This window comes from Orycteropus afer, unplaced genomic scaffold (genome assembly GCF_000298275.1).
Source record: "Orycteropus afer afer isolate SDZICR_OR568_19922 unplaced genomic scaffold, OryAfe1.0 scaffold00655, whole genome shotgun sequence".
In the NCBI taxonomy this organism is placed as follows: Eukaryota; Metazoa; Chordata; class Mammalia; order Tubulidentata; family Orycteropodidae; genus Orycteropus; species Orycteropus afer.
In genome coordinates, this window is record NW_006922242.1 from 381,566 (window position 1) to 403,857 (window position 22,292).

Sequence of the window (22,292 nt, forward strand, 5' to 3'; positions counted from 1 at the left end):
GGAAGTAGATTACTCAACCTTCCTTCCCAGGAGTGGCTGGTGGGTTTGAACCTCAAGCCTTTTGGTTAGCAGTCAGGTGCCTTAGGCACTATGCTACCAGAGCTCCCATATAAGCATTTAGTGCTGTAAATTTACCTCTAAAAATTGCTTTAGTATAACATTAAAATGTTAAAATCTTGGCTTTTTATTACAAATCATTTAAAAATATTTTCTAATTTCCTTTGTGACTTCTTCTTTAAGTCATGAGTTGACTTGTTATGTGGTGCTTTTCTAGATGTTTCATGTTACTGATTTCTAATTTAATTCTCTCCTCTCCTTTTTAATGAGAAAATGCTACATGAAAAAAGATTAGAGATTAAAACAGAAACATTGTTCTTTGCTACATTATTTTTGTCTTTTTAAAAATTTACAACCAATGTATATGAAAATTTTCTTCCTTTCTAGGTAACTTGTTTTAGTTTTGCTAGCCAGACATAAATGGAAAGTGTTTCTTAATTTCAAAATAAATATAAATTGGAAAATGTTTTTATTACATAATAAATAACTCAGTCCAGGGCAGCCAAGGGATTAATGCAACACTCTTTACTCTCACATACTCATTTTATGAGGTTAATGTTTTTAAATTTATTTCTTTTATCATTTATGGCATTAACTTTTCTAGATAAAAAGAAAGAATCTTTCCAATTTTATCAATAATCAAACGGGGAATTCAAATTGGTTTTCTCATAGAGGGGCAATTATTTTTATTTCTAGACTCATGGCTAAAAATTGACACAGTCTAAGGCAGTGCTAAAGTTCTTTTCAGCCATCTTGCAAAGTAAAACTCTTTTGCCAAAAGAGAACTATTTAGTTCTTCAGGGAACAAACAACTACTGTATTGGAAACCTTCCATGTTCAGCCCTCAAGAAAACCCTAGTTCTCTTTTTGGCCAATCCTGTTTATTCCAATGTATTTTATTATACACTATATATCTTAAGCTCTGGGAGCTCTGGTGGCATAGTTCCTCAGGCATTTGACCGCTAACCAGAAGTCTGGTGGTTCAAACCTGCAGAAGGAAGATTAGGCAATCTATTTCCATAGTGACACCATCTTGAAAAACCAAGGAGGGGTCTCTATGAGTTAGATCTGACTCCACAGCAGTATGTTTGGTGTTTGTTTGTTTGTTTGTTTTCATCTTAAGCTCTGATGGTGCAGTGCCTAAGGCTTTTGACTGCTAATTAGAAGGTTGGTGGTTTACACCCACCAGCTACTCCTAGAAGGAAGACAGGATAGTCTACTTTCCTAAAGATTTACCACCTTGCAAACCCAGTAGGGGTTGCTAAGAGTCAGAATCGATGTGATGCCAGCGGGTTGGGTTTGGTTTTTTGTTTTTTGTGTTGTTTTTTTTTTTTTTTAATTTAATGCTGTTTTTATAATTTTAAGAATAGACTTAAATGGATTTCTTTCATTGAATGGGAAAAAATTACTGAGGACTGTTCCATTTGTTGCAAACCTAGATAATGTCAACATCATCTTTAAGAAAATTTTCTTGTCATGTCTTGGTACAAAGATTAATTTAGCATAGGTCTGTAAGAAGTAAATTTGGCTCCATGAGGCAGCACCACATATACTGAGCTCACCAAAAGTAATAAAAGTACAATCTTTGTAAAATAATCTCTATTGAGTTGGTTTGTATAAATAACCAAGGTCTGTGTATAATACTGTCCCTATAGCTGGTACAGCCAACATAGTTCCATATAATAAATGGTAATCATTACCATTCCAAAGAAAGGTGATTCAAAAGAATGCAGAAATTATTTTTTTTTAAAAAAATCATTAATATAACATGCAAATAATAATTATGCTGAAAATTATTTTAAAATGGTTACAGCGGTACATAGACAGGGAACTGCCAGAAATTCAAGCCAGACTCAGAAGAGGATGTGGAACAAAGATATCATTGTTGATGTCAGATATAGACTTTGACTAAAAGTAAAGAATACCAGAAAAATGTTTACCTGTGTTTTACTGACCATGCAAAGACATTCAACTGTGTGGATAACAAATTGTGGATAATGTTTATAAGAATAGGAATTCTAGAATACTTAACTGTGCTTATGAGGAACCTGTACATAGACAAAGAGACAGTCATTCTATCAGAACAAGGGGATATTGTATAGTTTAAAATCAGAAAAAATGTGTGTCAGGGTTGTGTCCTTTCACCATACTTACTCAATTCTGTATGCTAAGCAAATAATCCAAAAAGCTGGACTCTATGGAGAAGAACATGGCATCAAGTTTGGAGGAAGACTCACTAACAACCTTCAATATGCAGATGACACAAACTTCCTTGCTAAAAGTGAAAAGGACTTGAAGCACTTACTGATGAAGATCAAAGAGTACAGTCTTCGGTATGGATCACACCTCAACATAAAGAAAACAAAAATCCTTACAACTGGACCAATAAGCAACATCATGATAAATGGAAAAAAGATTGATGTTGTCAAGGGTTTCATTTTACTTGGATACACAATCAATGCCCATGGAAGCAGCAGTCAAGAAATCAGATGTTGTATTGCACTGGGCAAATCTGCTGAAAAAGACCTCTTTAAAGTGTTAAAGAGCAAAGATGTCACTTTGAAGACTAGGTGTGCCTGACCCAAGCCATGGTGTTTTCAGTAGCCTCATAAAAATGTGAAAGCTGGACAATAAATAAGGAAGACTGCAGAAGAATTGATGCATTTGAATTGTAGTATTGGCGAAGAATATTAACTGTACCATGGACTGCTAGAAGAATGAACAAACTTGTCTTGGAAGATTTGTGGCCAGAATGCTCCTTAGAATCAAGGATGGTGAGACTTCACCTCTTGAACTTGCAACATGGTATCAGGAGGAACCAGTCCTTGAAGAAAGGCATCATACTTGCTAAAGTAGAGGGTCAGTGAAAAAGAGGAAGACCCTCAACAAGGTGGATTGACACAGTGGCTGCGACAATGGGCTCAGGTATAGCAGTAATTGTGAGGATGGCGCAGGACCGGGCAGTGTTTCCTTCTGTTATACATGAGGTCGCTATGGGTCAAAACCACCTCCAGGGCACCTAACAGCAACAACAACAATCTTTACTATTTGAGACTGTTGTTGTTGTTATGTGCCGTCAAGTCGGACCTGACTCATAGCAACCCCTCCTTGGGTTTCTGCAGCAGTATCACTATGGAGGTAGATTGCCCAACCTTCCTTCTGAGGATTGGCTGGTGGGTTTGAACCGCCAGCCTTCTGGTTAGCAGTCAAGTGCCTTAGGCACTATGCTACCAGAGCGCCTAAAAATACAGTTATAAAAATAGGGTTCACATCATACTATCAAGTTCTCAGCTTTGAATTCCATGATAGTATAGAAGTGTTTTTATAGGTATTTATCAACAACAACAAATGAGTTCTTTGTTTCTCCCTCAAATCTATTCCAAATTTCTATTGTTTTCATTGACACTGCTCTAATCTTCTCTATACTCTAGGCTCTCAGTGGAATAGTGCTCTAATCTACCATCTTAGAATGTATAAGGGCTATTCAGTAAAGGGTGTTAGATTTTTGCACTGGCAGTTCACCCTAGGCTAATGAGCTGATTATAGTCTTCCTTCTTTGCTTGCCTTCCTTCTAAAAAAAGCAAATTAACTTTGAACTCCAATGAACAGTGTTTCACTTATTTAATTAGAATCATTAGAAAGCCATTCTTTGCCATGATTGACCCAGATTTGAACAGACTTTTAAAGGATAATTGATTTTTGAATGATTTTGCCATGCCTCCTGACAGATTTTTGTTGGCTTAATAGATTTCTATTTTATTTTGTTACAGGACTAGGGCAGGAAGTTTCTTTAAGCTGTATTTAAAAATTTTACTGCAGGTAAAAGGGTGGTATTAGGATCCCTCAACTAACAACAACACGGGCTCATAGTCTAATGTGTGGGGACACATGGGATCCCTGTGGGCCCGATTATATATTGGAAATAGAGTGGATGGTACTTAGAAAACTTGACCTCTTGTCCTTACCTGTAACTAACCCACTACTTCTTTGGACATTAGTTTTCCTTTCATATACAAAATGAGGGATTTTGATCAGATTATCTGCACAACACCTGTCAAAGTCTAAAAATTACGACTCTATGGTCCTAGAGGATTTACAGGCACTCTGGTGGTGTAGTGTCTAAGGCATTTGACTACTAACCATAAGGCTGGCAGTTCAAACCCCCCAGCCACTTCTCGGAAGGAAGATTGGGCAATCTACTTCCATAGTGATACTGCCTTGGAAACCCAAGGAAGGGTCACTATGAGCGGATCTGACTCTATGGCAGTGTGTTGTACTTGTTGTAGAAGATTTATGACCAATCCCTACAGAACTCATGTTGTTAACAACAACAACAGCAAAACAGGAGAGAAAATAGCTAAGACACTTGCCTGCTAACCAGATGGCTGGTGGTTCAAACCCACCAGCCACTCCTCGGAAGGAAGGTAGGGCAATCCTACTTCCGTAGTGATACTGCCTCGGAAACCCAAGGAGGGGTCGCTATGAGTCGGGGCAGACTCGACGGCACATAACAACAACAACAACAACATGACAAAAGAAAAATTTAAAAAATTTCCCTAAAGCCTCACAAAGGAGCTCTGGTGGCACAGTGCCTGAGGCATTTGACTGCTAACCAGAAGGTTGGTGGTTCAAACCCACCAGCTGCTCTGTGGAAGGAAGATGGTTATGGAGCAATCTACTTCCGTAAAGATTTACTGCCTTGAAAACCCAATGGGGGTCACTGTGAGTCACAATTGACTGGATGGCAGTGAGTTTCTTTTGTTTTGTTTTTTGAGAGCTTGACAATGGATGTTGACATTAAAGAATGGACTCAACTCTCTGCTGTCAGGCTGATAGCAAAGCAAAACTCTGAGAGCTGAGGTCAGGGCCCTGTGGGAATGGAAGCCCAAGTTCTTGGCTTTCCTCTGATGAAAGTACTGTGCTATTTTCCACAACAAGTTGCCTATGTTTGATCTGAACATGATTTAATAAAATAGGAAAAGGGACCATGGTATAATGATGAACCAATATAAGAGTAGAGAATTATTAGATATCATCCCAGCAAAGCTGTGCCCTATACTTTTTATTTAACAGTTGTACATTAAAGGCTTGTACAAAGAGTTTATAATTTAGCAACATTTCTGTAGGTTTCAGTTTTAAAAAATGTACAGAATCCACCCAACCCTAGAAACCAATTCAGCCAAATTAACTTTAGCCCAAAACATTTGAGATATTTTCCGATCATTTGTGGTATATAACTCAAAGAGGTTATCATAATTTTCCAGAAGAAGAAACAGAGACATACATAAATTAAATTATTTGCCCTAGGGTCAGAATTTACTCCAAGAAATTTTGCTTTTTGCTTTAGAAAGATATGATCCAGAAGAAGGAGGAAAAAAAGGATGACATTTGAATTTGCTAGAGGCTGTGTTAATCATTGTTGTTATTGTCATCAAGTCAGGGACCTTATATATAACAGAACAAAATGGTGCCCAGTCCTTTGCCATCTGTATGATCATTGGTATGTTTGAGTCTGTTGTGGCTATTGAGTCAAACCCTGTCATTGAGGGTTTCCCTCATTTTCATTTGACTGCTAACCAGAAGGCCGGCTTTTCAAACCCACCAGCCACTCCTTAGAAGGAAGACTAGGTGATCTACTTCCGTAGAGATAGATACTCCCTTGGAAACCCAAGGAGGGGTCGCTATGAGTCAGAATCAACTTGATGGGAGTGAGTTTGTTTTTTGGTTTGGTCTACTTTACCAAACATCATGCCCTTGCCTAGCAATAGGTCTTTCCTGATGATGTGTTCAAAGTAAGCTAGTCAAAGTCTCACCATCCTTGCCTCAAAGGAACATACTGGTTGTATTTCTTCTAAGACTGGTTTGTTCATTCTTTTAGCAGTCCATGATACATTCAATGTTCTTTACCCTTAATAGGTCATTTAGGACATCGGTTGGAAAAGAGATGTTTTTGTTCAAGTTACTTTTACCTGAAGGTCTAGAATTCTTTTAAGGATATTTTTTAACCCAAAACCTACTAGAAAGCATTTTTTTTAGAACTATATTGAAAATGTTTTAAAATAATAATTTAGTTTGTTTTAAGCTTTTAATATGGAGTAATGCCATATATTGCATTTTGTTCATTTCATTCACTTTCTAGGTATAAGTTGCAGATAAAAATACCCATATATCAAGTCAATGTCATACTTACATGATGAATATACCATTTAGCTCTCTCTCTCTCTGTCATGACATTTGAAGTATCTATAGATAACTCTAGAACTCCATTGTACTTTATTTTGTTGCAGCTCTAGATCTGGCTTTGTGAGAAGTATGACTATGTTAGTAGAAAACCAATCAAATCTAGGAAGGAGGAAGATACAAGCGGCTACTTTTCTACTTTGAAGTCTTTTACTAGAAACTATATTCCTTCAGCACTGGATATGTAAAACACCATGCAGAATTTTACATTTTCATCCACAAAAAAAAGGGTTTTATTTTTTATATGATTAATAACAACAATTATAAATCATGTGTATGCACATACATGCACATTTGCTCACTGACACAGGAAATATAATATATACGTACATATACACATCTATCCTGAGGCACTTGACTAACCAGAAGGTTGGTGGTTCAAACCCCACAGCCACTCCTTGGGAGGAAGATTGGGCAATCTACTTCCATAATGATACTGCCTCGGAAACCCAATGAAGGGTCCCTATGAGTCGGGTGTGACTCAACGCACATAACAACAACAACATCTATCTATTGGTTATTGTATACTATCAAGTCAATTCCAACTCATAGTTGGAGTATGACTTGATATACAGAGTATAACTGCCTCAAAGGGTTTCCTTGGCTAAAATATTTATGAGAGCAGATTACCAGGTCTTTTCTTCTGCATAGCCACCAGTAGGTCTGAACCACTGATATTTACATTAACACCTGAGCACTTAACCATTGTGCCACCAAGACACGTCCCCCTGACACCCCCCTCACACACACACATGTACATGCACACACACACAAGCATCTCTCTGTCTCCCTCTCCAGTTTAATTCCATGTTCTTTCAAGGTAGTTTTTCTCTCAGGAACTCTTTCTGCTCTGCCCCCTAGCGCTCAAGAGGTGTAAAGTAGGTCATCTCTGGGCTAAAACGTGTAACACCACACCCACTGCCACTTTATGGAAGCTGACTGCCACACCTTTCTCTCATGAAGCAGCTGGTGGGTTCAAATTGGCAACCTTTTGAGTAGCAGCAGGGATCTCAATGCCACCAGGGCTCCTGTCCATCTCTGGGCTCACAACCAGTAATAAAGAAATGCATGTAGCAGATGTTTTGAATTCTTCACTTTTAGGTATTTTGCTGAATTTCACATTCATTATTTTTCCATATAGGCAATATCTACTCAAATAAATTGAAAGCCACTTTTTCATTTTGCTGTTACTATACTGTGTACTAGTGAAACATCCTTTACATACAAAATCATTGAAATGAACAATTAACATCCATGTTTCAGAGTATCCCACCCTCCGCAAATTATTCTGCCCATTCACAACTGGGAACCAGAAGAGGAGCCTCACAAAGAAGAAGATGTTGGGCCTTTGGTGGAACATATTTATGAGGTAGTTATTTCCATGTTAAAATTGCTTTAGGGGTTTATTCTTATCATCTTTATTATTAAATTCTATTTAACATTTTAAAAGTACCACTCTAAGATCTCAGGTTTATATACATCCTAGATTAGTGCTGGTATAATACATTGCAATGGACAGTGGTGGATGTCTTGGTAAGCAATCACAGATATGCCTCCTTGTTCCTCAGTGATTAGAAACACGATATAGTGGGAAAACTTATCTTGTTACTATTCTTCTTTTTAAAATATTCTTTATTTCCTCTCTTTGTAATACTAGGACAGTCTAAGCATAAAAATGACAAGCCCCCTAGACTTTATTTCATTTCTTTCTACATTTTCAGATATCTTTAAGACCTATCCATCTCTTAAATTGAAGGTTACCAACTAGAAGGAACCAGACAGAGAAGATCATATGAATTATTTACTATTGTACCAAAAAAAATACACATATAATATACAAGATGGATGAACATGTATATGTTGTTGTTGTTATGTGCCATCGAGCCGGACCCGACTCATAGCGACCCCTCCTTGGGTTTCCGAGGAGGTATCACTACGGAAGTAGATTGCCCAACCTTCCTTCTGAGGAGTGGCTGGTGGGTTTGAACCACCAGCCTTCTGATTAGCAGTCAAGTGCCTTAGGCACTATGCTACCAGAGCTCTCAGATGTGTATATAGAGAAGAATAATGTTACTTTTCATTCAGATAATCCAAATTAGAAATGAATGATTTATTCTGAGATTTGAAATAGTTGATTGATTTATAAAATATTTTCCAGAAGCACACCAGCAACACATGAGGTGGGGAATGCCTGATGATCTTTTCCTTCTCTAAGTGTTCAAATGTGAGTGGGAAAGAGATTTATTAATATGTCATCTGAAACATTTTTTTTACATTTAGAAACCAGTAGATATAACAGAGAGTTTAATAGTAGCTGTTGTAGTTTAATAAAGGCAGTGCTATCAGCAGAGAACAATTATTCATTTTTAAGGGGGTAAGAATGGAATTTTGATAAAATTATATTCCAAGCCATTTTCTGTTTGTGGTTCCTTCTTGATGAATGCCTTCTGTTCCTTTCCTGTTGTCATTCATGCCACTGACCCTGCTAATAATTCTGACTTTCACTTTCATCTACAAGGGACATGTGTAGCATACTCTGAGGTTGACACTAAAGGCAGTTACACTAACTATTTACCTATAAGGGGAGGAAGAAGCTTCAACTCCTGTGCAGCGTCAGCATGGAAACCTCATTTGCCCACCCTGCAGCTCAGAATCAAAAGCCCTGCCCAATGCTGGATCAAAGCTTTACCTTAAGCTCTTCTGATAGCAAAAGGATAACACAATTCCCAAGGACGCACAGATGAAAGCACTTTACTGGAAAGAAATACTGTAAAATAATGTATTAAAGTTTTGCATGCTGGTTTCTACCTAAGAATGGTGAAAACTTAAAAGTTTGAAAACATATTCAAACTCAATCATTCTAAAGGAAATCTTGCTTCTAATCTTAGCATAAGTAGATCTTAAAATTTGGGGGTAATTATCGATAGTGCCAAAAGAAGCATTCTATAATCCTATGATTAGGTATCAAATGTTTCTTATATGCTAATCTCATGTTTTATAATATACTATATCAATGGATATCAAGCTTCTTTGATAATGTAAATTAAATGGGCCATCAAAATAAGTAGAAACAATAATAAATTCTTTTAATGATTATTATAAGAACTATGGGGGAAAAAAAATCCCTGCTAACTTTTAGATGAATTTTTAAAACCACAATAAATATACTGTTTTCCACAAACCACTTTGTGTCCTCTGTGAACAGACTTCATGTGTTAAAAATATTCATCTCTATGAGTTGTGGCCTTTCTTTCCTTGAGATTTGCTGATTAAAACAGAAGGAGCTTTGAAACACGTGCTTTGAAACACGCACTTGAAGTGAACTGTGGAGAGCATGGACCGTCTTTGGCACTTGATGGATGGCAGTTTTTCCAGGGGGTGAAAGAGAGTGCATCACATGTGGTTGCAATTGACAAGTCAGTAGTCAGGAAAGAGGAGACACTGAAATGTAGAGAAAGAATAACCAGGTTTTGAAAGCATGTAATTAAAACTGTATTTCTAGTGCTAAAATTAAATTAATGTAAATTTAAGGTAAACTTCAGTATTTTCAGGCATAGTTAACATGGTTTGTGGTCTTTGCCCTTATAGCTTCACAGAGTGTTCTCTATGCACCATCACCTCCCTCTCTCAGAGCTGTTCTCTCCCACACTGACTTTATTTTATTATTTTCCACAATTATATTCCAGTTGATTTTAAATCAATAATATACGTTATTTAAAAAATATAGAATATACTGAGTTTGATTTCATTTTTCTGATGTGTGCTGTATCGTCACATGTTATTTGCTTACAGCTGCACAATATTGGGCCAAGTACCATCAGTGACACTCGTCTGGAAGTGGGTTGGCCATTCTCTGCCCGGGATGAATTTCTCCTCTACATTTTTCACATTCAAACTCTGGGACCTCTGCAATGTCAAACAAATCCTGATATCAACCCACAGGATATAAAGGTAGGAGTCTGTTCCAGCCTGCAGCTTTACTTCTTTTTTTGGGGGGTAGGGCTAAGTAATTATAAAAATAAATTCCTTACCTGTCAATAAGATCTTTTTTTAGTATTATAGTTAAAATCCCAAACCTAATTTAAACTCCTAGAAAACTTAACTTTCTCCTAACTTTATTTCTCATGCATGATAAAGCAGTCAATATGGAAGTGACCTGTCTTTTATTTAGCCTCTTTCAGTATGTAACTTTTATATATGCTTTAATTAGTAGTACAGTCACACTAAAATCTGTAAAAGTAGATATGTGATTATTTTTGAAAATTCAGAAATATGCTGTTGTCAAAATCTTTTTAGTGTATTGCCAAAAGACATGAGGGTCTTCCCAAAATGGGCTTGCCCAGTGGTTGCCAACAGCAAATGGTTAAATGTGATAATTTGCCAAAGGACATCTCAAGGTTCTAATACTCCTAGGATGGAATTTCAAGACCTTCAACTTTTTTTCATCTAAGAAAACTTTATTTCTCCTTCACTTTTGAAGGATAATTTCACTGGGTATAAAATTCTAGGTTAGTGGTTTTTTCTTTCAACACTTTAAATATTTCACTTCACTCCCTTCATATTCACACAGTTTCTGAAAAAAAGTCTGATGTAATTTTTATCCTTCTTCCTCTATAGGAAGATTTGCTCTCTAGTTTTGAGATTTGCTTATTATTTTCTTCTGTAGTTTTTTTCCCCACCCTTCTGGCTTCTTTTCTTTGATTCTCTGTAGCTTAAATATAATATGCCTAGGTATAGATTTTTTTCGTATTTATTCTGCTTGGTATCCTCTGAGATTCCTGGATATGTGATTTAATGCCTGCCATTAACTTTGGAAATTTTCAGCCATTATTAATTCAAATATTTCTTCTGTTCCCCTCTCTCTTTCTTCTCCTTCTGGTATTCCCATTGCACATATATTATACCATTTGTTGCTGTTCCACATTTTTGGATATTCCATTCTGTTTGTTTTTGTTTTTCATTCTTTTTTCTGTTTGATTTTCAGTTGGAAACTTTCCATTGTCCTATGTTCAGGATCACTAATTCTTTCCTCAGCCATGTCCACCAAAGGCTCAGCAAAGGCATTCTTCATTTCTGTTACATTGCTTTTGATTTCTAGCATTTCCATTTGATTCTTTCTTAGAGTTTCCATTCCTCGGCTTACGTTACCAATTTGTTCTTACATGTTATCTACTTTTTCCTTTAGAACTTTTAGCATATTAATCATAGTTATTTTAGATTATCAACCTGATAATTCCAAAATTTCTGTTATAGCTGAGTCTGGTTCAAATACTTGGTTATCTCTTCAGACTTTTTTTTTACCTCTTAGTATTCCTTATATATTTTGCTGTTGTTGTTGAAAGCTGAACATGATGCACCAGGAAAAAGGAACTGAGATAGACAGATAGACAGATTTTGGTATGACATTTTATGTGTATCTGACTAGGAATTAGGCTCTGTTTACTGTTTTTTGTAGGTGTGGGTCAGAAGCTAAAATTTTTTCTAGGATCCTACTCTGTTTCCTGTGTTGTGTTGGGATTTCCCTGGAGAATCCTTAAATAGGGTCTGAGCCTTGCAGTTCTCTTCAGCTGAAATCCTGTTATTATACAACAGTCCTATTGATGTGGTGGTAAGCTGTGTGTGATAGAGGAAGCATTCTATAATCCTATGATTAGGCATCAGTCCTATTGAGCCTGTGACCCTGGCTATGATCTTCCAAGAGATTCTTAGCCTCCCCCTCCACACACTTTTAGGTAGGACAGCAAAGCTAGAAGGAGGCTGAAGTTGGATATTTCCCTTCCACCACTTGTCTGTCAGTTTGTCATACTATGGCAGCTTATATGTTGCTATGATGCTGAAAGCTATGCCACCAGTATTTCAAATAACAGCAGGGTCAACCATGGTGGACAGCTTTCAGCAGACCTTCCAGACCAAGACAAACTAGGAAAAAGGACATGGCAGCCTACTTCTGGGAAAAAAAAAAAAAGCCACTGAAAATCTTATGAATAGCAGTAGAACATTGCCTGATATAGTGCTGGAAGATGAGCTCTTCAGGTTGGAAGGCATTCAAAATATAACTGGGGAAGAGCTGCCTTCTCAAAGTTAGTGTCGATCTTTGTGACTTAGAGGGACCAATGCTTTGGGGACTTCATTTTGCTTATATGGCATGACTCAAAATGAGAAGAAACAGCTGCAAACATCCAATAATAATTGGAATATGAAATGCACAAAGTATGAATCTAGGAAAATTGGAAATTGTAAAAACTGAAATGGAATACATAAAGATTGACATCCTAGGCATTAGTGAGCTGAAATGGACTTATACTGACCATTTTTAATTGGACAATCATGTGGTCTACTATGCCAGCAAAAGCAGATTGAAGAAGAATGGCATCACATTCGTAGTCAAAAAGAACATTTCAAGACCTCTCCTGAAGTACAGTGCTGTCAGTGATAGAATAATATCCATACATATACAAGGAAGACTGATTAATATAACTGTGTTAGACTGGGTTCTCTAGAAAAACAAAAACCAGTAAAGCTTATGTATATGTATATATGGAGAGAAATTTATCTTAGGAATGGCTCACACACTTATAGAAGCTGGCAAGACCAAAGTTCCTGGATCAAACGTCAAGCTGGAGGCTTTTCCTGGCTCTTGCAACTGCAGGGGCTGAAGAGCTCAAGGCTGGCAGGCAGTATACCGGCTGTTGACTCCAACAAATGATGAATCCAAGATTTCCAGGCCGAATGGTGGACTGTTCACTCATGGACAGTTGTAGGCAGCACAACAGAATCCTGATCCACAGAAGAATGTCTGTCTTCCCAGGATGTCCTTGGATATACTGGAAGCAGGCCACACCCCTAGGGAAACTCCCTTTCAACAGATTGGCCACTCAGAACATAGTCATCTGATTCCATCATGGGAACAACCACACCACAACAGCTCCAACCACACAGAATTGTGGTCCAGCCAAGTTGACACACAGCTCCAACTATCACAATAACTATTATTCAAATTTATGCACCAACCACTAAAGCCAAAGATGAAGAAATTGAAGATTTTTACCAACTTCTGCAGTCTGAAATTGATCAAACATGCAATCAAGATGCATTGATAATTATTGATGAATGGAATGCAAAAGTTGGAAACAAAGAAGGAAAACGCAGCCTTGGTGATAGAAATGATGCTGGAGATAGCATGGTAGAATTTTACAAGGCCAATGATTTATTTATTGCACATACCTTTTTCAACAAAATAAATGGTGGCTATAGACGTGGACCTCACCAGATGGAATACATAGGAATCAAATTGACTATATCTGTGTAAAGAGACAATGAAGAAGCTCAATATCATCAGGCAGAACAAGGCCAGGAGCCAACTATGGAAGACCATCAATTGCTCATATGCAAGTTCAAATTGAAGCTGAAGAAAATTAAAACAAGTCCACAAGAGCCAAAATACAACCTTGATTATATCCTACCTGAATTTAGAGACCATCAGAAGAATTGATTTGACTTATTGAACACCAATGACAGAAGACCAGACAATTTGTGGGATGACATCAAGGACATCATACTTGAAGAAAACAAAAGGTCATTTAAAAAAACAGGAAAGAAAGAAAGGACAAAAGTATGTCAGAAGAGATTCTGAAACTTTCTGTTGATTGTAGAGTAGCTAAAGCAAATAGAAGAAATGAATAAAAGAGATGAATGGAAGATTTCAAAGGGCAGCTCCAGAAGACAAAGTATTATAATGAAATATACAAAGAACTGGAGTTAGAAAATCAAAAGGGAAGAATGCATTTGGCATTTCTCAAGCTGAAAGAACTGAGGAAAAAATTCAAGCCTTGAGTAATGAAGGATTCTACAGGCAAAACATTGAACAATGCAGGAAGCATCAAAAGATGGAAGGAATACAGAGCCAGTGTACCAAAAAGAATTGGTCAACATCCAATCATTTCAGGAGATAGTATAGGATCAAGAACCAATGGTATTGAAGGAAGAAGCCCAAGCTACACAGAAGGAAGTGGCAGAAAACAAGTCTCCAGGAACTGACAGAATGAATACCCATTGAGATGTTTTAACAAACAAATGCAACTCTGGAAGTGCTCACTCATCTGTGCTAAGAAATTTGGAAGACTGGTACCTGGCCAACTGACTGAAACAGATCCACATTTGTGGTCATTTCAAAGAAAGGTGATCCAATAGAATGCAGAGATTATTGAACAATATCATTAATATCACATGCAAGTAAATTTTGCTGAAAATATTTTTTAATGGTTATAGCAGTATATAGACAGGGAACTGCCAGAAATTCAAGCCAAGTCCAGAAGAAGATGTAGAACAAGGGATCCCATTACTAATCTCAGATGGATCTTGGGTGAAAGCAGAGAATACCACAAAGTTGTTTAACTGTGTTTTATTGACTATTCAAAGGTATTTGACTGTGAGCACCATAACAAATTATGGATAACACTGTGAAGAATAGAAATTCCAGAACAAAATTGTGTTCATGAGGAACTGGTACATAGACCAAGAGGCAGTTACTGGAACAGAACAGGGAAATACTTCATGGTTTAATATCAGAAAAGGTGTGCAGCAGGGTTCTATCCTTTCACCATAATTATTCAATCTGTATGCTGAGCAAATAATCCAAGAAGCTGGACTATATGGAGAAGAACACAGCATCAGGATTGGATGACAACTCATTAACAACCTGAGATATGCAGATGACACAACCTTGCTTGCTGAAAGTTAAGAGGACTTCAAACACTTACTGATGATGAACAAAGACTGCAATCTTCCGTATGGATTACACCTCAACATTGAGAAAAAAAAAGAAAAAGCTCACTGCCATCGAGTCCATTCTGACTCATAGTGACCCCCACTGGGTTTCCAAGGCTGTAAATATTTTTGGAAGCATACCCCCTCCTATCTTTCCTCTGCAAAGCAGCTGGTAGATTCAAACCACCAACCTTTTGGTTAGCAGCAAAATGCTTAACCACTACACCACACCACCAAGAGCTCCTTACACCTCAGCATAAAACAAAAATCCTCACAACTTGACCAATAAGCATCAAAATGATAAATGGAGAAAAGACTGAAGTTGTCAAGGATTTCATTTTATTAGAATCCACAATCAACACCCATGGAAACAGCAATCAAGAAATCAGATAATGTTTTACACTCGTCAAGTCCACTGCAAAAGACCTCTTTAAAGTGTTAAGAGCAAAGATGTCACTTTGAAGACTAATATGTGCTGACCTAAGCCATGGTATTTTCAATTGTCTCATATGCACATGAAAGTTGGACAGTGAGTAAGAAAGACCAAAGAAGAATTGATGCACTTGAATTATGGTGTTGGCAAAGAATATTGAATATACTATGGTAGCATAGTGCCTAAGGCATTTGACTGCTATCCAGAAGGCTGGTGGTTCAAACCCACCAGCCACTCCTCGGAAGGAAGTTTGGGCAATCTACTTCTGTAGAGATACTGCCTCGGAAACCCAAGGAGGGGTCGTTATGAGTTGAATTGACTCAACAGCAGTGAGTTTGTTTTTGTTTATATGGACTTCCAGAAGAGCAAACAAATCTTTCTTGGCTGAAGTACAGCCAGAATGTGCCATAGAACCAAGTATGGCAAGTCTTCGCCTCTCTTTCGTCATGTTGTCAGGAGGTACCAGTCCCCATAGAAGAATATCATGCTTGGTAAAGTAGAGGGTCAGCGAAAAAGAGGAAGCCCCTCAACAAGATGGATTGATACAGAAGCTGCAACAATGAGCTCAAACATGGCAACAGTTGTGAGGATGGTACAGGACTGAGCAATGCTTCTTTCTGTTGTACATAAGATTGCTATGAGTTGGAACCAACTCGATGGTGCCTAACAACAACAACAAGGTCATTTAGACCCTGGTAAAATTCAAGTCAGTTAGAATCTGATAAAATAGTTTCCCTCAAGGGAAGAGCTTGTTAAGGAAAACAGAAAGCTCTGGGCAAAATGGTTATTTTCCCACACAGTTCCAGAACCACAGGAGGATTTTTCTTCATTCTTCACAGTGAGAACCTGATGGGACTTCTGGAGGTAAAACGCAGGAAGGTGGGGGAGGGGCCTAAGTCTGAGTCCTCCCTTGTAGTTTTTACCTCTCAAGCTAGTCCAGACTGAGCCTCCAACAGTTCATCAGTACAGTTAAAAGTGTTCTTATTGGTAATGGTTCCAGTGGAAGACTTCTGCTCCTATACTTCTGCTTCCAGTAAGCTGTGAATCTCTGTGCCCACCATTCTGCCTCTTCAGTTCGTGGGGGAGAGGGCAACAGTTTTCCCTATGACCCAATTCTCTGATGGACCTAAGCAGAGTTATTGATTTTCACTTTGTTCCCCTTTTGTCTTGTTGTAGAACCCCATTCTTTACTGAAGCTTGTAAGGAAGCCAAGAGCAGTGCTTTTCAAACTCTTGTGCATCCACATCAGCTGGGTGTCTGTTAAAATGCACATTCAGATTCCTTGCATCTGAGGCAGCCTGAGGTTCTACCTCTAGAAGCTCCCACCTTATGTTCATACTGTTGGTCTCCCAGCCAAACTCTGATTCACAGGTAGCTCAAGTGTTGACAATCTGATCCTATTCAGATTAAGATCCAAATTTGACTTTAGGTTCCTTCTGGGAAGACATTATCATAAACCCTTAAAAATGTCACATTTATATATTAAAAAAAAAAAAAAATTCTTTATCAGATTTTTTTCTTGAGAAGAACTTCATGTAAGGATGAATATTTTCTTAGGAGCTTCAGGGACACAGTATCTTTGTTAGAAGTGGAGTGGAGCACAAGGCAGGGCTTCATGAAATACTGAGGAAGTACTGACTTAATCAACCAGGACACAGCTCTGCTCCATCCAGGACAGAGTCATTGGCATTATGAAAGGCTTTCCCCCTGCCTCAATTTTCCAACCCAACATAAATTCTCTTCAGTGAGAGAGGCTAAAAGATGGTCTGATAATTGAAAGCATTATGGGACAACAAGCCACCTTCTTTATGGAGAAATACTAAATAAGACCACTTGCAGTACACAAAATTATTTCAAATTCCTTTCTGGAATCTCCTTCCGTTGCCTCTTTCTTTGCTCTTCATTGAGATGATTTTAATGTCTTCAAGGACAAAAACTCATTTCTAAAATAACCTCTTCAGATATTAATGAATAACCTTTAAATAATTAACACTTTCAGCATATCCTTCCCTATATTTAACATATGCTATATTGTAGTCATAAATTTCTTAAATCTAAATTGTCAGAAGCACATGATTATGCAGAAGGCTTCTAACTCTTTGAGTGTAATGTTTGGTTTATAACTGACATTATTTACATATATTTGTATATATTATGTAACTTGTTTACTGTGCACCAAGTTGGTTGTGACTTATTTTTTCTTTGTTGCAATTTTACAATCATTTATAATGTGACAGGACAGTACCAAATAGATAACTTGCCTTAAATGTTTACAGATTCATGCAAACTGAGTGGCCGTATATACTAAGCACCTGGTAATCCCTGCTACCCAGTTATTCTTTAAGGCACAAACTGTGATTAAAAATCTGTCTGAGGTTATTACTTTTTAAAATGTAACTTATTTATGCTCATATTATAAAATCCTCAATTTATATAAATGGGATATTAATGTATTTAAAATAAGAAGAAGAATATGTTTTTTAACCTGAATTTATGAAAAGTAGAAATGAGCTTCAGCTACCTGTGAATCAAAGTGTGGCTGGGAGACCAACAGTATGAACATCAGGTGGGAGCTTCTACATATACATGTTCTACATATTCAACTTTTAGGTACTTTTAGGTACTCAAAGTACTTTTACATATGACCCAGAGTGTCTAAAAGAGCTTTATATCAACAATAGATTTAAAATTATTGATAATTAGTATATTTTATCCCAGTGGCTATAAACAAATAAGAATACTCAAAAATTATTTTCTTAAGCTATTAATAATTCTTGGTGAAGTTGCTATTAATTTACTTAGCAATTAATTTCTTCCTAGATACTGCAGAGATAAACACAATCTATTCTGTGCCTGAAATATAAATTCCAATTAGTGAAGAACAAGTAGTTATCATATTATATAATCTTCAATAGATAAGCCTGAGAAATATTTAATTTAATATCAATTTCAGAATTGTATACCAAAACTAAGGAGCTCTGGTAGCATAGTGCCTAAGGCACTTGACTGCTCACCAGAGGCTGGCGGTTCAAACCCACCAGCCACTCCTCGGAAGGAAGGTTGGGCAATCCTACTTCCGTAGTGATACTGCCTCGGAAACCCAAGGAGGGGTCGCTATGAGTCGGGGCCGACTCGACGGCAAACAACAACAACATACCAAAACTAACTGCTGTCTTTTAAAATGAAGAATAACTTTATTTTTAATAAGAAGCAGAGAGAGGGTAGGTTTAATAAAAGAAACCAAACCAAAACCAAATCCACAGCCATCGAGTCAATTACAACTCTTAGAGTCTCTGTGGGACAGAGTAGAACTGCCCCATAGGGTTTCCAAAGCTGTAAATCTTTACCGAAGCCGACTGCCTCATCTTTCTTCCAGGGAGCAACTGATAGATTCCAACCACCAGCCTTCTGGTTAGCAGTCAAATGCCTTAACCACTACCCCACCAAAGCTCCCTATATTTGTGTAGGTATGAATTATATCCTAATCATAAATCTTAGTACCAGTGAGTGGACTAAGATAAAATTATGGACTATTTGGTTTTACAATTTATTAGTAGAGTTATAATAAGTACTTCTTAAAATATCTGCATCAATAAGAAGTCCATATTCTACAAGTTGTTCTATGTATTCAACTTATAGTGATCCCATGTGACAGAGTAGAACATCCCCATAAGATTTTCTAGGCTGTAATCTTTACAGAAGGAGATTGCCAGGTCTTTCTCCCACAGAGCCCCTTGGTGTGTTCAGATGGCCAACTTTTCGTTTATCATTCGAGCACTTAACCATTGCACCACAAGGGCTCCTTCTGGTTGGTCTAGCAACCAAGATGTCCCAACCCCCAACCATGGACTCGTCACAGGGAATCTGACACCTCTACTTTCTGAAGTTTCTTCTGGAGAATTTACACAGTTCAGAATCGACTCAATGGCAGTGAGTTTTTTTTAGGTTTTTTTTCCCCCCATCATGTTATTTTTTTTCCCAAACCTTCCACTGAACTTAAAAAAAAAAAAAAAAGCAAAATCCCTTTACATCATATTCACATGCATGTTTTTAGTCAACTTCTCCTCCCTTCTGTCTTCTTGCTTTGCCTACTTACCACTGAAAAGAACTCTTTCCTTCATTACCTCTTCCCAAACCACTCACAAATTTCTAAGGAAATTTTCTTTGAATTAAAAAAATAAAACTGTCCAGATTTTCTTAGAAACAATTTCTAAGTCATTCACTCAAAAGAACCAATGACACCAATTTTAAATCCTCTGAAATTTCCCAGATATACCCTTCAGAATTGATAGTTTCCACATACTTTCTCATTTTCCTCTAATTTAACCTATTTCCACCTAAATATCAACATTTAATATAATTTATTTAACACAATTATTTTTTCCCTGTTTTTAAAATTACTTATATGGAAACATTTCTGGGGTTTACTATAATTTTTATTGCACATATATAATTTTACAGCACCACAGCCATATTAAGTAGATTTTTTGTGAGCCAGACTGAAAACTAAACCATCATTTAAAACATTGTTCCTAAAAAGAGATGCATTTTGAATGCCAAATGTTTAGTCTGAAACTTCCTGAAATACAACCAGTCTATAAATTGAATATGCATTCCAAATGTGACCTTTCTCACATAAACATCAAAGTCTAATAATCACTGAATAGGAGTCAGTTTTCACAATAGTAACAAGTACAGTTTGGTTACCAAGTTAACCCTAATGTGCCCAACTTTTGAAGAGGGACACTGGCTGCCTTCATAGCCACCACCATGTGGTGTAACCTGTGGCTACTCTAGGAGATAGTGGGCAAAATTTCTATCCATATGTACTTCACTTATTACTCAAAAATTGAATTAAGGATGGAAGAGGGCCACATACTCAGGTCTGATTGAAAATCAGTGAGTTGTTTTGAAATACTAGGCCTCATTGGGATTTGCTCTCCCTGGCTTGTCAACAGTGTTCATATATCAGTATGAGGATGGGAGTGGGGCTGGGTAGTATTAACAGTTTACACACTCAGCTCCTGACTGAGAAGCTGGAGGTTCAGGTCCACCCAGAGGTGCCTTGGAGTAAAGGCCTTGAGATCTACTTCCAAAAACAATCACCCATTTAAACCCTGTGGAACACATTTGTACCGTGACGCACATAGGGTCACCATGAGTTAGAGCTGACTCATTGCAACTGATCCTGGGAGATGTATGGGTAGGCTAGAGTGAACTGGAGCAGTATTTAGCTAGAGAAGACCTTGGCAATCAGCAAACACAAGCCCCTTTTCTCCCATCTGAGAAAAACAAGGCCCAGCTCCAACAAGCATGGGTTATGATGGTGCTTGGGTACATTCCACTCCTACTTTCACTTTTATCTCCCAATTGAAAGGTCTGGTTTTCTGTCCTTTCCATGGTGGTTTCCATTTCATCAAGTTCATTTGTCTGTCTTCTATAAATTAAGGGGCACAAGCGAATGTCCATGAAGGTTTGGCTTACAGGCTTCATGGTCCAGGTCAGAGGTAGAAGATTCTAATGTGGCAATATCTTCACATTCCACCATCAAAAACATTTTGAAACATTTAACTGTCTACAGCATTTAAACCAATCCATTAAATCTAATTTGTTCCAGATCCTTTCTTGGAATAAAATTTTAGAATTGAGTAAAGTATTTCTTAACTATACTAAAGGCAATAAAATAATGATTTCAAACTACCAATTTTCTTATTTGGGTAGGCTTTATGCAAAGGTTTGGTGAGTAATTCAAATAGTAATTAGTAATTCAAAATTTATCTCAAGATAAAGTTGAAAAAATAAACCTATTAAAGAACTAAAACATCATAAAGAGTAAAGATTTTTTTTTTTTAAATGGCAAGACTTTGTACTAAACCATCAAGTGTGAGACACTGGGGGATGTACTGTGGAATCTGATACTGTACCCTAACATTAGAAGAGATATGAGGAACTCAAATTTAACCTGCATCAAGATCACAATGCAATGTTCTTGGCCTAAGTTCAAGAAAGAAGAACCCTGAAGTAAAAATGATCTGAAAGAGACTGGAGAATCTTAACAAAACAGAAGGCCAACTGTTAAACAGTTGTCTTTGGAGCCATAGAAAGCAGGCAGTCGCCACAGAGAACTAGACTCTTGAACAAGGCCAATCCCACAGGAAGTCCAAATTATAACCAGACAGTACAAGCATGGAAAGCAGAAACACAGAAGCAGTTCATTCCTCAAGGATCATAGCCCTGCAGATTGGTTTGTTCTTCTGTTTTTTTGTTTTTAAATCAGTAGGCTCACAGACAGTGGCTTGGCTTAGCAAATTTAAACAGTTTTGTCTTATCTTTAGGAATATTTTCTTCCTTCATAAACCAAAACCATATCCACTGCCATCAAGTCGATTACAACTCCTGGCAACCCTACAGGGTGGAATAGAACTGTCCCATAGGGTTTCCAAGGCTGTAAATCTTTTGGGAAACCAACTGTCACATCTTTCTCCTGAGGAGTAGCTGCTGGGTTTGAACCTCTGACTTTTCAGTTAGCAGCTGAGCACTTTAACCATCGTGCTACCAGGGCTCCTCTTCCTTCATAACCATCTCCAGTTAATGGTTCTCACTAATTCAGAATGCAGAGGCACTTGCTACTACCGAGAACAACAGCTCACTCTCACATTCCCTTGCGCTCTCTCAGGATCTCTCTCTCTCTCACATACACACACACCTCTTAAAAATCAAGACATAAAAGGAAGCCTGTTGAGTCTGTCTCTTCAGTTAACTGCCAATTTCTTTTTGTTCTTTTTGGAGTCATCCT

General features: G+C 37.5%; 1 protein-coding gene across 1 annotated transcript in view; it reads left to right on the forward strand.

Annotated features, from left to right (window-relative positions):
* The window catches only part of ITGA8 (integrin subunit alpha 8), a 330,607-nt gene that overhangs the window by 244,060 nt on the left and 64,255 nt on the right, over positions 1 to 22,292 (forward strand). The window contains exons 24-25 of the mRNA XM_007956731.1: positions 7,561 to 7,666; positions 10,090 to 10,248. Coding sequence (XP_007954922.1) covers positions 7,561 to 7,666; positions 10,090 to 10,248 — 265 coding nt within the window. The remainder of the gene's footprint in view (positions 1 to 7,560; positions 7,667 to 10,089; positions 10,249 to 22,292) is intronic.